The sequence below is a fragment of the Oncorhynchus masou genome, chromosome 33 (genome assembly GCF_036934945.1).
Source record: "Oncorhynchus masou masou isolate Uvic2021 chromosome 33, UVic_Omas_1.1, whole genome shotgun sequence".
NCBI classification, from domain to species: Eukaryota; Metazoa; Chordata; class Actinopteri; order Salmoniformes; family Salmonidae; genus Oncorhynchus; species Oncorhynchus masou.
In genome coordinates, this window is record NC_088244.1 from 24,941,953 (window position 1) to 24,958,040 (window position 16,088).

At 43.1% G+C, this 16,088-nt stretch overlaps 3 protein-coding genes across 3 annotated transcripts; 1 reads left to right on the forward strand and 2 right to left on the reverse strand.

The window, feature by feature from the left end:
• Positions 1 to 4,199, forward strand: LOC135527443 (taste receptor type 1 member 1-like). The gene is made up of 6 exons (XM_064955969.1): positions 1 to 194; positions 364 to 667; positions 969 to 1,724; positions 1,902 to 2,123; positions 2,284 to 2,407; positions 3,274 to 4,199. Exons 1-6 carry the CDS (start codon positions 1 to 3, stop codon positions 4,197 to 4,199), a joined length of 2,526 nt encoding a protein of 841 aa, XP_064812041.1.
• A 3,962-nt stretch (positions 4,200 to 8,161) lies between these two features.
• On the reverse strand, positions 8,162 to 9,401 carry LOC135527547 (transcription factor HES-5-like). The gene is made up of 2 exons (XM_064956043.1): positions 9,288 to 9,401; positions 8,162 to 9,187 (listed from the first exon to the last, which is right to left on the reverse strand). The coding sequence occupies exons 1-2, from the start codon at positions 9,345 to 9,347 to the stop codon at positions 8,747 to 8,749; spliced, it is 501 nt and encodes a 166-aa protein (XP_064812115.1). The 5' UTR covers positions 9,348 to 9,401; the 3' UTR covers positions 8,162 to 8,746.
• A 3,347-nt stretch (positions 9,402 to 12,748) lies between these two features.
• LOC135527548 (transcription factor HES-5-like) lies at positions 12,749 to 14,166 on the reverse strand. The gene is made up of 2 exons (XM_064956044.1): positions 14,063 to 14,166; positions 12,749 to 13,940 (listed from the first exon to the last, which is right to left on the reverse strand). The coding sequence occupies exons 1-2, from the start codon at positions 14,108 to 14,110 to the stop codon at positions 13,518 to 13,520; spliced, it is 471 nt and encodes a 156-aa protein (XP_064812116.1). The 5' UTR covers positions 14,111 to 14,166; the 3' UTR covers positions 12,749 to 13,517.
• Between the last annotated feature and the right edge of the window lie 1,922 nt (positions 14,167 to 16,088).

The following is a 16,088-nucleotide window of genomic DNA, read 5'->3' on the forward strand; positions in this document are numbered from 1 at the left end:
ATGGATGTGTGTGGTGGTGTGTGTGGTGGTGTGTGTGTCGTCCTGGGCTGGTTGGTACTGATCCTGACTGGCCACCAGCTGACTGAGGGAACCGGTCTACAGCTTCCAGGGGACTACTCCATCTCTGGTCTCTTTCCCCTACACAAGTTGGCCCCCTCCAGCTCCAACCTACCAGACCTGGGAGCCTGTAAAGAGTAAGTACAATAGCAAAGATCTCACAAGAGGACATATTTTGTTAATCTATTTCCCTGGCATTTTAGTTAATTTTAGAGAATCAGGGAGTTATTGGGACTTGAGTCAAACACTTTCTTTATATTATAGATTTATTTTGATTCTGCTTGCAATCAATTCTCTCCTGTTCAGAGGCAAATTTAATAAACATGGCTATCATTTGATACAAGCCATGAGATTCGCTTTGGAGGAGATCAACAACGGTTCCAAAAACCAGCATCTTCTCCCAGGGGTATCACTGGGTTACCAGGCGTATGACACCTGCAGTCAACCAGCCAGTGTGCTGGCCACTCTGGCCATGCTGGCCCAACAGTACCAGAGAACTTTAGGGAACAACACAGGTGGTGACCAGAGGGCAGTGGCAGTGATCGGGCCTGATAGTAGCAGTTACACCTTCACCCCTGCTGCAGTGCTGGGCTCTTATCTAGTGCCACAGGTACAGTGTATGGTCACCAGTAATACTAATGCTAATATCTATTCTCTCTAGACTAAGTATGGAATACAGTTGTGACCATTTGTTTTAGTCTTCTTTTGCTCTTTCTTTTGATCTTACTTGTTTTTTCAAACCTATTTATATATGTAAATATTTATTCTATTCTATTCATATTTATCCTATACTTTATACTTTGTCCTCCTCCTCTTCTTCCTCCTCTTATTTATCCTCCCCCTCCTCCTCCCCATCCTCCTCCTCCCTCTCCTCTTCCTCCTCCTCCTCTTATCTGTGATATTTTTCCTAGATCTCCTATGAAGCCTCTAATGAGATGCTGAGTAACAAGCTCCTCTACCCAGCCTTCTTCCGCACCATCCCCAGTGACAAGAACCAGGTGGACGCCATGGTCCAGCTGCTGGTGCGTTTTAACTGGACCTGGATCGTTCTACTGGGCAGCGATGACTCCTACGGCCTCCAGGGCATAGAGAGTCTCTCCCTTCAGGCTGCTCACTTTGACATCTGCATCGCCTACCAAGGGGTCATCCCCGAACTCACCTCCGCCAACAACCAGACCATGAGGAACATAGTCAATAACATTTTGAAGACCAAGGTCAACACTATTGTTGTGTTCTCCAGTAAGACCAAAGTCAGTCAGTTCTTCCCGTTTGTCATAGAGCAGGGTGTAACTGGTAAGGTGTGGATAGGGACAGAGGACTGGTCAGTCACCACTCTCGTGTCGGGAATACCAGGTATTCACACCATTGGGACTGTACTAGGCATCTCCATCAAATACACAGCAATAACTGGGTTTGAGGAGTTCGAAAGCCATGCTGTTCCAAAGTTACTTAGTGGCACCTCCAATGGCAAGATGGACCTCAGTGTGGAATGTTTGCAAAATACGGACCTCTCCAGCATGGCAGCAGAAAATTTCTCTTTGGGGGTCTATGACATCAAATCCTCTTATAATGTTTACAAGGCTGTATATGCTGTGGCACATGCACTGCATCAAGCACTTGGTTGTGGCTTGGATAAATGCCAAAAGTCTGAAGTGCTACCTTGGCAGGTTAGTGTTTTCAAGATGGTGGTACTGTAGTCAAAAAGCCTGCTCTAAAGAAAGTGAAGTCCACTATACACTTGAACGCCATGTACTCTGGGAAATCAACAGTAAACCATATTTACTATCACAGGTATGTTACAGTCATGTTTAGTACATGTTCTTTGTCTTCTGTCTATCCCTCAGCTTCTGCCACTGTTAAAGCAGGTGAGATTCTCTGTTGGGAACTCCTCTATTTACTTTAATGAGAACGGAGACCCGCCCACAGGATATGACATTGTGAACTGGATTTGGAGGGGAACAGAGTGGTCTCTCCGCGAGGTGGGCTCTTATACTGCAGACCCCACTGACCTCACAGTGGACCCTGCTCAAATTGAATGGGGTAGTGACGACGGATACACAGGAAAAGTAAAGGCTCAGAAATACAGCATTTGCGCAGTAGTATTATAATCATATCCATTGTCAGATGAAATTGCAGAATAGTTTTTGGGTACTATAGAAATAGAAAGAGAAAACCCTGGTTATAGGTGGACGAGGAACATCGGTGTGTGTTTCTGGGTGTGTCTAGGAGGTGCCTCCGTCGATATGCTCCCCAGAATGCCCCAAAGGACACAGGAAGCTGCAGACGGGACAACATAAGTGCTGCTTCGACTGCCTGGCCTGTGCTGCTCACAACTTCCTCAACAAGACTGGTGAGATTACAGATTACACCAACCAGTTGTCTTGTATGCTCATCCATTGTCCAAGCCCTGTCTGTTGAATAGCATTCCATTTGTACTGTTTGAAAGTATCCAGCAGGTGGCATATGTTGCCCTTCCATAAACTGCCTCCTATAGCAGGTGGTAGCACTAGTTTACAAGTTTCAAGTTTTAATGTCACATGCACACAAGTACAGTAAAATGCCTTACTTGCTAGCTCTAACCCCAACAATGCAGTAATCAATAACAATGTAATACAAAAAATAACAAGGTACAACTAAAACACACAAATATAAAAATAAGAAACAAGAAGAACACAATAAAGTAAGTGAGCATACTATATACAGGGTAACTTCCAATACCATATTTACAATGTGCAGGGATACTGGATTGATTGAGGTAGATACAGTATGTATCAGGGTAAGGTGACTAGGCATCAGGATATATGATAAACAGAGTAGCAGCTGCATATATGATGATTGTATGTGAGTGTGTGTAGAGTCAGTATGTATGTGTGTTTTATGTGTGTGTGAGCAAATTATGGAGTGAGTGTTTATATGTGTGTTGGAGTATCAGTGTGTGTAGTGTGTAGGGCACTTTGTGTGTGCATAGAGAATCAAATACAAAAGTCAACTCAGATAGTTTGTGTAGCATTTCGTTAGCTATTTAGCAGTCTACTCGAATAACACATGATGGGAATACGATCTCTGATGGTGTTGTAATCACTGCTATCCATTCAATTATGGGGATGCTTTTAATCTCAATTAATTAATGTAGCTAAACCCCTTAATCTTTGGAAACGTGGTACTATAAATATTGAACTGACCCCAGCATTGATGTTATGGTATGTCACTCTTTAGGATCCACCCGGTGCCAGAAGTGTGAGCTTTACCAGTGGTCCCCAGCGGAGAGTGAGGTGTGTCTGGATCGGACAGTCCTAGTGCTGGCCTGGGGCGGTCCCCTGTCTATCGCCCTGCTACTCCTCCTAGCTCTGACCTTGCTCATAACCCTGGGGACAGGGGTCATCTTCCTCCTCAACCTGGGCACCCCTGTGGTCAAGTCGGCCGGCGGGCACACCTGCCTGGTGATGCTTCTAGCCCTAACCGCCGCGGCTGCCAGTGCCCTGTGTCACTTTGGCCTCCCGTCTCAGACTGACTGCCTTCTCAAGCAGCCTCTCTTCGTCTTCAGCTTCACCGTGTGTCTGGCTTGTGTCACTGTGCGTTCCTTCCAGGTAGTGTGCATCTTTAAGCTGTCCTCCAAGCTTCCTCGGGCCTATGATACCTGGGCTAAGAACCATGGGCCTGAAGTCACTGTCCTCGTTGTTTCCATGACAGTTTTGTTGATCTCTGTGCTCCGTGTTACTTTAAACCCCCCGTACCCCTCCCAGGACGTGGACTTCTACTCCGACAGCATTGTCACGGAGTGTAGTAACACCCTCTCCTCTTGGGCCATGATAGAGCTAGCCTATGTCTCTCTGCTCAGCACGCTCTGCTTCTCCTTCAGTTACATGGGAAAAGACCTGCCAGCCAACTACAACGAGGCCAAGTGTATCACCTTTAGTCTCATGATATACATGATATCCTGGATCAGCTTCTTCACCATATATTTTGTCAGCAGGGGGGAATTTGCCATGGCCATGCATGTGCTGGCCATAGTGTCCAGTGTGCTCGGTATACTTGGTGGCTACTTCATGCCCAAGGTCTACATCATGGTGCTGAGGCCCCAAATGAACACAACGGCCCATTTCCAAAACTGTATTCAGATTTATACCATGAACAAAGACTGAAAGATGTGTTTTCATCATAGATTTTGCGTTTTGCATTTCTGGATACTTATTCCCAATCCACTGTATGGCTTTAAAAATGACATAGTAAATGTTGCTCTGCTCTTAGCTGGTAGAAAATACATGTTGCCCTTGCACATTTAAGTGTATGTATAACTTTCTCTAACATGGTTGTCATGTAGCTTTGATAGCTTTTTAAAGCACTTCTTTTTAAGTGTGTGTTTTTACTGGGGGGAATTGAGAAACTAACCTTCTTTAGCTGCAGCTGGTGTTGTGGTCTTTCTTCAGTGTCTGTGTGTGACATGTCTGGTCTCCAAAATGTGGAAAAAGTTAAGGGGTCTGAATACTTTCCGAAGGCACTGGAGAGGTGCCTTGCCTTCTGTTGGTGTGAGTGCCCGTCTGTCTGTGTGCCCTCTCACTTGGTCACTGCGGTGACAGCATTCAGGAGCTGGTACAGAGCATTTAAACCCATACAGATGCCTACAGATGTAGGATCTTCATGTGAGCCAGTTTGCTACAGCAGGAAAATAATCCTGCAGCCAAAGGAAATGCGAATTATTATGTGGATTATAATTAATGGACATTTTTGTATGGGTTGATACATTTCTCCTTAGGGCAAAATCAAGTCTGAAATGTAAAAATGTAAATGACAAACTTTAGAAGCCTTTAAAAAAAGAAATACAGTACACATTTTCATTCCCTGCTGTGCAGGAACATTCAGCAACAAATTGGGATCCTACATCGGTATAAGCCTCTGATTTGAAACCAGCTATCCAAAATATCCATACACATGTCCCATTGTGCTCTGCTTTAAACAGAGAATGAAAGAGGCTCTAGTGGCTGAAAGACTGTATTAGCATGGGCAGCGCCATTGAGGGCTTCCACCATTTTAATGTAGTCAACTGGGTGGGACTTCCAACTTCACTGGCTGATCCCTGTTGGTGACCCTGTTGGAGTCATGTCCAACCGGGTCATCAAGAAGGATCAGCCAATCGTGAAGAAGAAAATTGACTAAGCCTCAATGGTGCTGCCACAGACGCTATAATTGTGAATATACAAAGATCTATCTATCTTTATGGTTTTAAATCCAAATGTGTGAGTCACTATGTACATTACATAAAGAGTAAATCAGAAGCACAGAAGCTAGGACACAATAGTCTGGTGTCCCATTGTGACATAGCTAGACCCCCATCCACAGGGACGCACAGACCGAACGCACAACTAACCACAATTCCCAACCAATGCATCTCTTGGTACGCATCCTCTAATCATTTGAATCTGTTGACAGTTGGAGAAATTGCTTTTGCTGCACTGAGAATTCGAAAAGTATAAAACCCAATGATCCAATATTCTAGAACACTGCTGTGGTTACATGTACAAGTTTGGTACTCTGACACTTGTTGCTTTAATCAATTAATATACTTTTCTTTGTATAGCGCTTTTTACTATTTGAAATAACGAAATAAAGAAATAAAATAACTATTTGAAATAAAGAAATAACCTTGTTTTCCTTCTTTGTATTTCCTTAAAGGGCAATTCCACCACTTTTCAACGTCATGCTCGTTATCTCCAGCACCATATCAGTGTAAACATATAGTACCAGTCAAAAGTTTGGACACACCTACTCATTCAAGGGTTTTTCTTTTTCTACAATAATTTTTTTGATTTTGAAAAGTGGTAGATTTGCCCTATAATGTGTTAACGTGTCTTTTCCATAACGCAAAACATCCATAATTAACCCAAGCCTCTTAGGGGGAAACTATTGCTACAGTTATATGTGAATTTTCCAGAATTTGTTCATCAAAATTGACAAGACATTTAGTTGAAGGGGATAATATGAACTCGTTAGAATAGAATTGATGGACAGCAAGATCCACTACAATTTGCTAAAAAAATAACAATCCTGGTCAAAAGACTCAAATGATTATGTATTTAAAAATAATTGTTGTTTTAAAACCAAAGTTAACCCTCTTAAGATGCAGCTGGTTTGGTGGTCTTTCTTTAGTGTCTGTGTGGCATATGGCCTCTATTGAGAACAATAGAAAGTGGTAATACGGTGCCTTCGGAAAGTATTCAGACCCATTGACTTTTTCCACATTTTGTTACATTACAGCCTTATTCTAAAATGTAATAAATCAATTTTTTCCTAATCAATCTACACTATCTATCCCATAATGACAAAGCAAAAACAGTTTTTTTTATAAATAAAAAACTGAAATATCACATTCCCGCTATATTCAGACCGTTTACTCAGTACTTTGTTGAAGCACCTTTGGCAGCGATTACAGCCTTGAGTATTCTTGGGTATGAGACTACTTGGCACACCTGTATTTCAGGAGTTTCTCCCATTCTTCTCTACAGATCCTCTCAATATTTGTCAGGTTGGATGAGGATCGCTGCTGCACAGCTATTTTCAGGGCACTCCAGGGATGTTTTTATTTTATTTTTTACCTTTATTTAACCAAGCAAGTCAGTTAAGAACAAATTCTTATTTTCAATGACGGCCTGGGAACAGTGGGTTCAGGGGCAGAACGACAGATTTGTACCTTGTCAGCTTGGGGGTTTGAACTCACAACCTTCCGGTTACTAGTCCAACACTCTAACCACTAGGCTACCTTGCCACTCGATTGGGTTCAAGTCCGGGCTCTGATTGGGCCACTCAAGGATTTTCAGAGACTTGTCCCGAAGCCACTCTTGTATTGTCTTGGCTGTGTACTTGGGGTCGTTTTCCTGTTGGAAGTTGAACCTTCGCCCCAGTCTGAGCTCCTGAGCACTCTGGAGCAGGTTTACATTAAAGATCTCTCTGTACTTTGCTAAGTTCATCTTTGCCTCTATCTTGACTAGTCTCCCAGTGCCTGCTACTGAAACACATCCCCACAGCATGTTGCCACCACCAAGCTTCACCGTAGGGATGGTGCCAGGTTTCCCCCAGATGTGACACACGTCTGGTTTCCCCCAGATGTGACTCTAGAGTTCCCCCATCTCCACAGGGGAACTCTAGAGCTCTGTCAGAGTGACCATTGGGTTCTTGGACACCTCCCTGTCCAAGACCCTTCTCCCCGGATTCCTCAGTTTGGGTGGGCGGCCAGCTCTAGGAAGAGTCTTGGTGGTTCCAAACTTCTTCCATTTAAGAATGATGGAGGCCACTGTGTTCTTGGGGACCTTCAATGTTGCAGACATTTTTTGTCACCCTTCCCAAGATCTGTGCCTCGACACAATCCTGTCTCGGAGCTCTACGGACAATTTCTTCGACCTCATGGCTTGGTTTTTGCTCTGACATGCACTGTCAACTGTGGAACCTTATATAGACAGGTGTGTGTCTTTCCAAATCATGTCCAATCAATTGAATTTACCACAGGTGTACTCCAATCAACTTGAAGAAACATTTCAAGGATGATCAATGGAAACAGGATGCACCTGAGCTCAATTTCGAGTCTCACAGCAAAGGCTCTGAATACTTATGTAAATAAGGTATTTCTCTTTTTTATCTGTTATACATTTGCAAACATTTCTAAAACCCTGTTTTTGCTTTGTCATTATGGGGTATTGTGTGTAAATTGCAGAGATTTTTTATTTATGTAATACATTTTAGAATAAGGCTGTAACATAACAAAATGTGGAAAAAGGCAAGGGGTCTGAATACTTTCTGAAGGCACTGTATGGGCAGGCCATAGAGAGGTGCCTTGCCTTCTGTTGGTGTGAGTGCCCGTCTGTCTGTGTGCCCTCTCACTAGGTATCTGTGGTGGCAGGATTCAGGAGCTCAATGGGACAGCTGATTTAAACCCATACATATGCCTATAAAGGGAAACTATTGCAAAAGTTAGATGTGGATTTTCCTGAATTTGTTAATCAAATGTGAGAAGACATTTCATGGAGGAGGATCATATGAACTGGTTAGAACAGAATTGGTGGACTGCAAGATCCACTACAATTTGGTCAAAAAGAACAATCCTGGACAAAAGACAGGTTGTTATTATAGTTTCATTGTCATACACGTCATACATAGTTTTAAGAGCTTCTTTAATGCAATATAAACTATCAGAACAATAGCAACAGTGCTATTACAAAGTATACCAACACACTAGTCCCTTTATAAAAGATACATCCATCCAAACATAACATATTAATAATAAAAGAGAAATATCCTCAAATAATTGCTGGAGAAAATACAGTAGCATATTGTAGTTACTGGTTAAGTCTAGCATAACACATGAACTCCACTGGAGTAAGCAATCATTTCACCATCAATTCAAATTTCACAATAAAATATCATAACTCAATAATTACCTAAATTCTTCAATACAAAAAAAAACCTCATGTGACAAAACAAGTAGGAGAAATAACAATCTTCACAAAAAAGGGACAACCCTCACTTCAAATATGCCAGAAATCAAATGTGCCACACATATATGGCCATCAATGTGATGAGACAATAAGAGCTCAGTAAACCCACAACGGTGGAGGAGGTTGGAAATGCATATTTCCTACATCGTGAGGGACATACAGTCCAGTGTTTCCCTCAGGTTTTACACTGATTCCAGTAACTCTCTCTACCAGGGCCTCCAGACTGGACCTTTAACTCCTTTGTCCTGGAGCTTAGCGGTGGGACGGAAGATGGAGGAGACTGGGGAAGTGGAGCGGCCCATCGGGCTGCTGCAGGATATCTGGGCCTGGGAGGAGAGCTGCTGTTGGAGCCCCTGAAGAGGTCCAGCGGAGGTGGTGGTGGTGTCTCTCTTGGGGCTTCCAGAGAGGAACTGCAGAGACTCCCTCCAGCACTGTGAGTAACCCTCGCTGTAGTCCCTCTGAGATGGAGCCGGCTGCAGCTGCTGCTTCTGCCTCAGGAATCTCACGGTCATCTCCAGGATGTCGGCTTTCTCCAGCTTGGTATTGGGGTCCTCTTTGTGGAACTCCTTCCCCAGGATGAGCTTGAGCTGCTCTATGCAGCCGTTAATGCGATCTCGACGCATCTTCTCCACGATGGGTTTCCTTATCTGAGGAGGCAGAGAGGAACATTTGATTAGTCAACAGTTCTAATATATGACAACAAGAAACTGTATATACACACATACATTGATTGAACCTAACACATACCTTAATGTCTTTTTCTGTGAACTTCAGATGGTGGAAAGAGGAAGTTAAGCAGGGAGCCATGTCTGCGTGAGAGAGTGACAGGTCTGTTGGCTCCTTTTCCTGGGCTGCAGAGTGTGGTCTGGGACCTCTGAGGGATCTCTCCCCCTTTATATAGCAAGGGATTAGCATGACAAAGCCATGTGGCCCAGGCCCAGCTGGGGTTCCCACACTACTGAGACCACAGGGCTGCCCATCGCAACAATAGGAGAAACATCAATAACTTGATGGGTAACGGGGTAGTAGAGGCAATACAGGGATGTTTCCCAAGATAAGCAGCAACTATTGATTAATAATACATGAATACATTATACATGCAATTAACATTCAACATAATGACAGGTAAAAGCAAGTGAACCGAAGACACACTTTTGAAGGGAAGAGCCCTCTTCAAAGAGACTAATTTAGACCATAAAGAAAATATCTAAATTAGACAATAAAGAAAATTTCTAATTTAGACCATAAAGAATATATCTATGTAGTTTCAGTTCATTAAATGTTCTAGTTGACGTCCTGAGAACCCTTTCATCTAACACAATCAAGCCAGTATAGAATTCACAAAAAAAATAATCTTTTGAGTTTTCTTTCTCCAAGCAATATTCATTATAATTAACTAAAAATGAGTTGAATTGTTGCATAGTTTCGACAAAAGACATAACATCTGGATACAATTCATTTTATTTAAGCAGCCAATTGTGTAATAGAGTGTTTGCAACACTTTTTAAAGTTAGTGGTATAATAACCAGTAGGCTAGTATTGTTATGAAATTATACTAATGCTAAATTATGCTAATGCTAAATTATGCTAATGTCTGATACAGAAGACAATCACATAGACACAGGCTGTCGCTGTGTTGGAATGTGGGGATCACACACACTTATGTATACTTCAGACTTTTCTCACACATCCAGCGGTATGCGGAGGGAGGAGGTTGTGTGCCCACACACACACCACACTGTCCTCACACTCACCCCTCGCACACACTCCGTCCAGACAAGCAGTCTCCCCACTGACAGACAGTTGAGTCATTGAACCATTGTGTTATCTGTTATCTGTTTTATCTGTTATATCTGTTCTCATTGGCTGTTGAGTGTGGGAAAGCTCAAGACAACTCATGCCCACGCATGGATTTATTGCACCCAGGAAAGGTTCATTCAAGAACATATTATCTCACAGCAACAGTTTATTTTTCCAGTTGAATGTAGCCCTATAACTGAAGAGTTATTATATCTCCTGGAGGTAAATATTATGGCATTGAATACAAAGAAGAGGCACTACAGTGTAACACTGTAACTAATAAGATAAATGGATACTTTCCCAAGAAAAATCCCAGAACTTCTATCTATGATCGTTGATGGACTATGTGCTGCTGGGCCAGGATGGGGAGACTGGGGACAATGCCACAGTCACTGGCACTATGCCATGGTTGTGGTTCAGACAGCGCAAAGGTCACAGATGTGTGGCCTGGCCTGTGGGTGCTGGGAGGAGAACTCTCTCCTCCTAGTTTCCCACCAGTCACCAGCACTGGGGTAGATGAGCTACAAAAGCCAGGCCGCTCCCCCAATGCCCCATTGGGAATGTTAATTGATCCTTTGTCACATGACAAACAGAAACCCTATGTCACAGACCATCTGGAAAAAATCTAGTTAATGGTGCCTTGCACATCGACAAAGAGCTACACGATCACCCTGTCTTTTTCTTCCACTTTGGCCTGGATGAACATTGAACATTTTCCATGAAGACAGTTAGAGCTACTCATAAAGGGGAATTTGTCAACTTCATCTATACAAAAATGATTTACCTGTTAGCTAGACATTCCCTTTCGGGCTAGCTGTGAATTGACCACATTGACAGTGTGGTGACGAGACAGTTTTGGCTAGCCTTTGTCCGTGGCTCTTTAAGTGTGTGTGAACAGTGACCCACCCACAGACTCAATTCCTGCCATACACTCTGGACTGCCAGGCCTGTGGAGGAGTAAGGCAGGTTCCCATCAGCCCTCTGCCTTTGGGAGTGTGCTAGCCCCTGTTTCCCACACTCTCTGTCCATTCACTGGCCTCAATAAGGGGACAATAGAAGTGTGTCTTGTTACACATCACATTAGCCACGGTGTTTGATCTCTGGTTGAAGGGAGAGAGGGGGCCATAGTCACCGCCATACCATCTGCAGGACTAACCCTGAGAAACTTCAGCGATGCCACTGGGGGGGGGGCATGTGTAATACATGTGACTCAGCTAGTCATGGCCTAGACTGACGATCATGATTAGTTGATTATTTGTATCTGGTTTGTTAGCAAAGAGGTTGGAACAAAAACTTGACAAAAATAGTTGAAATATTAAAGTTTAAGGTCATCGAAGTTTACTCTTCTTAAGAACTATATAGATGTTCAAGTTGGTGACTCACTTTTTTGCCACTACTCTGCACTGTTGTTCCATTATTACAATCATCCTAAATTTACTGCTAAATATCTGTAACGGTTTTCTTCATGTGAAGGAGAGTCGGACCAAAATGCGGCGTGGCTATTTAGATTCATGTTTAATAAAACATAGGAAACACAAATACTACAAAACAAGAAACGTACCACAAAAACCGAAACAGCCTATACTGGTGCAAAGTAACACAGCGACAGAAACAAGGACAATCACCCACGACACACTCAAAGAATATGGCTGCCTAAATATGGTTCCCAATCAGAGACAATGATAAACACCTGCCTCTGATTGAGAACCACTTCAGACAGCCATAGACTAAGCTAGAAAACCCCACTAAGCTACAATCCCAATACCTGTGAAAAACCCCAAGACAAAAACACACCACATACCAAAACCCATGTCACACCCTGGCCTGACCAAATAAAGAAAGAAAACACAAAATACTATGACCAAGGCATGACAAGATCAGGACATACTATATAAATCATGCGATATTAATCACATCCCTTAATCCATAGTGTGATTAATTGGTGTGATAGAACCAGTTAAAAATAATAGGTTATGTTCTATATGAGTGAAGTATAGGCATATATAGTAGATAGGATATACATTTAGACAGGTGTCCTCAGTAATGTGGTGTTCTTGATGGGAGCCCTTCATAGTTATGGTCATGCATTCCTCTGACAAAAAGTCATTATTTTAGGCACAGATTTTGTCCAACCACAAATAAACAATAGGTTTCAAGGTTTGGGTTTGTCAACCAGGAACCAATATCGATCTGACATCTCTGGGCAGTGGGATAGGTGCTCCTCACAATCTAGATTTAGGTTTGTGAATATAGTCAATCAATATACTTACTAGATAGTATGTTGTCGTCTTTATACATTTGTGGATGAAAAAGTTAGCCATACTACTGATATCATCACAATGGATGTGGGTGGTGAACTTTGTGCAGATATGAGTTGATACGACAGAGAAAATAGAACCAGAAATGTAAATGTTGAGAAACTTCAATTGAAGTTCATTTATTTTCAAAAGCTTGATGACATGTCACTTCAAATAATGTAATTTAAATCAATAAAGGCAAACAAACAAACTTACACAAACTCGTGTTGAATACACAACATCCCTTTATGAATGGGGTCTCTTCGAAGTTAGAATGAACATTTGAGCATTTCCTTGAACATTGAATATTTGTATTGTTAATAACATAATTTTTACATAATCATGACATGATGTACATTTAAAGTAGATTCATTGGATCCATTTGTAGCATAATATTCATACATCACCAAATTGATACATTGTACAATTGTGACAATTTATTGTAAATAGTTTTTTTTTTAATGCAAAAAAAAAACAGGTGGTGTCACAGACACCAAATAAACAGTAGCAACCCATTATGGGTTAGACATACAATAAAAGTATGTTATTAGCATAATTTAACTCTGTTTGTACTTTCAGAGTTATTGTTCTCAGACAAGAACATGCATAATAGTAACACTGTTAATTCAGTGTACATTTTCATATACAGAGTATGTATCCAAACCAATCTGAATCATTTCATAGAATCCTTCCTTTCAAAGGAATACTGGCAAAATATGCCCTTGCTTCATCTGGATGAAGACTATCGACGTAGCATCTCTTGCCAAATGCAAAAGAATTAGACCTTCGTCACTCCGAACACCACTGTCCATGCCTGTCATAATATAGACTGGCCTGTCCAATTCCGTTTGTCTGACATGAAAAAGTTTGAAGCATTGCTCTACCAGGGCCTCCAGAGTGGATGGGAGACGGGGCTCATTACACCCTTGGTGGTGGCCTGGTGGACTGGGGAGCCCGGTGGGGAGAAGGACCAGGGAGCCTGACTGTGTTGGCTGGATGTCTGTAGGCTCTGGAAGTGGCTCAGCAGCGAGCTGTAGGACTGTGTCTTCACCTCACACTGAGACAGGAAGCTGACAGCGTCCTGCACACAGCGAGAGTAGCCCTCATTGGCTGCTGCAGTGGAGGAACTTCCTGCCTGCTGCTGGCGGCTCAGGAAATAGACCGTCATCTCCAAGATGTCGGCCTTCTCTTGCTTGGAGTCGGGCTGCTGGCGGAGGAACTCGGGACCCAGGAGGGACTTGAGCTGCTCGATGCAGGTGTTGATGCGATCCCTACGCATCTTCTCCACCACTGGCTTCCTTATCTGCACAAAGAGAAAACAAGGAACAATTTAGTCAACTTGATCTGCCCTGTACTAGTATCAACAGCAATAGAATAAGAAAGAAATGTATTTATGTATTCAAAGACTTAAAAGCATTTGTTTACCTTAGTAAGTGAGAGGTGCTGCTTAGGGTTAGTCATCTGTCTAATCATAGTTGGTGCCAATGGATATAGCAGTAGTAGTTCTGTTGAGCTGAAGTCTCAGTAAAGAGCCAATTGGATATGTGCTGTCTTCCCTCTGGTTCTCCCTCCTATTTATACTCCTAAATCTCCATATGAATGTGTGGGTCTTGGGCTTGTTGGAGTTTCTCACAGTCCGGAGCCAATGAGAGGGCTGGGAATGGCATTGATAGATGCTGGGCTGCCACATGCTCAATGAAGTGTTTATTGCTGAGGGGACAAAGAGTGTGCCTCCAGGGAGCAGGTGGAGGGATGGGGAGGGAGAGGGATGGGTGGGAGGGAGAGGGAGTGGAGGGAGGGGGGCGGACATGGCGCCGCGTTGTGGATCTGGGAAAGTGGTGACCCCAGAGGAAGGAGTGTGCTCGTCTCTTGCCAGGATCACAGAATAAAGGGTGAGCACAAAGTGCTTTGGCACAGGGCACACGTGGGTGTGAGACTGAGATAGGACTGGGAGTCAAATAGCTCATGGGGCTACTGTGTGTCCACTAGCTTAATCAAACAGGTTGCTTTCAGATCCATGAAGATCTGTTCATTCCCTTGGATCTTTGGTGCCATGTCATGTAAAGATGTATTAATGGGGTGGTGATTGGGCAACATTAAGTTTTAAGTTCAACTTTGGTGTGATCTGTATATTTGTCAGGTAGTAGATGTATGTGTTATAAACATTGCACAGTTGTAACTGCCATGAATCGTCTGCATTGTAACCCAGTATATATTCAGAATTGAGTTTTGGAAACCAACACATGTAGATATAGATTGCCAGCGTTGCTACAGCACACACCTGCTCGCTCTGCCTGTGTCCCAGTCACACGCTCCCCCTTCCTGCCCCAGTGGAACGTGAGAGCCGCCGTGCTCCTGTGCTTCCCACACTTCAGTGTTAATGACACTGGGGCGAACACACAAAGGAAGTGTGCCCCGTCAAACAAAGCTCGAGTGACCAGGGCCCCCCTCCTCCCTACTGCCCATGCACAGTGCAGTCAACAAGGCTCTCATAGGGATCTCACTGGAACACCATCTGGACAGATAGGACACTTATCACCCAATGGACCATGTGAGACCTGCTTTGTGAGAAACAGGGAGATGAAATAGAATGAGTGAGAAAGTATAAGAAGGAAATAAAATAAAAAGTCAAACTTCAAAGTCTTTTAGATATTATGATGACTATTTGACTAATACATGAAAATGTACGATTTTATATTATAAACTGGATGTTTTCGAGCCCTGAATGCCGATAGGCTGACAGCCATGGTATATCTGACCGTATACCAGGGGTATGACAAAACATTTATTTTTACTGATCCAATGATGTTGGTAACCAGTTTATAATAGCCAAAAGGCACATCGGGGGTTTGTGATATATGGCCAATATACCACGGCTAAGGGCTGTATCCAGGAACTCCGCGTAGCGTTGTGCTTAAGAACAGCCCTTAGCTTTGGTATATTGGCCATATACCAAACTCCCTTGGGCCTTATTGCTTAATTATACTATTACCACCAAATCAAATAGTCAATGTGAATTACTAATATCAATTTAGCAATACCATTTTAAAGGGCACCTCCAACCTGTTCATTTGGATCAGGGCCATTGTATTTCTCTCTCTCGGAGGACCTGAGCCCTAGGACCATGCCCCAGGACTACCTGACATGATGACTCCTTGCTGTCCCCAGTCCACCTGGCCGTGCTGCTGCTCCAGTTTCAACTGTTCTGCCTTATTGTTATTCGACCATGCTGGTCATTTATGAACATTTGAACATCTTGGCCATGTTCTGTTATAATCTCTACCCGGCACAGCCAGAAGAGGACTGGCCACCCCACATAGCCTGGGTCCTCTCTAGGTTTCTTCCTAGGTTTTGGCCTTTCTAGGGAGTTTTTCCTAACCACCGTGCTTCTACACCTGCATTGCTTGCTGTTTGGGGTTTTAGGCTGGGTTTCTGTACAGCACTTTGAGAT

Excerpts from the sequence above, each read along its gene's own strand:
- LOC135527443 (XM_064955969.1), top strand. The coding sequence starts at position 1 with ATGGATGTGTGTGGTGGTGTGTGTGGTGGTGTGTGTGTCGTCCTGGGC. Across the intron at positions 195-363 it reads GACCTGGGAGCCTGTAAAGA|AGGCAAATTTAATAAACATG; the intron begins GTAAGTACAATA and ends TCTCCTGTTCAG. Across the intron at positions 2,124-2,283 it reads ACGACGGATACACAGGAAAA|GAGGTGCCTCCGTCGATATG; the intron begins GTAAAGGCTCAG and ends GGGTGTGTCTAG.
- LOC135527547 (XM_064956043.1), bottom strand. The coding sequence starts at position 9,347 with ATGGCTCCCTGCTTAACTTCCTCTTTCCACCATCTGAAGTTCACAGAA. Across the intron at positions 9,188-9,287 it reads TCACAGAAAAAGACATTAAG|ATAAGGAAACCCATCGTGGA; the intron begins GTATGTGTTAGG and ends CTGCCTCCTCAG.
- LOC135527548 (XM_064956044.1), bottom strand. The coding sequence starts at position 14,110 with ATGATTAGACAGATGACTAACCCTAAGCAGCACCTCTCACTTACTAAG. Across the intron at positions 13,941-14,062 it reads AGCACCTCTCACTTACTAAG|ATAAGGAAGCCAGTGGTGGA; the intron begins GTAAACAAATGC and ends CTCTTTGTGCAG.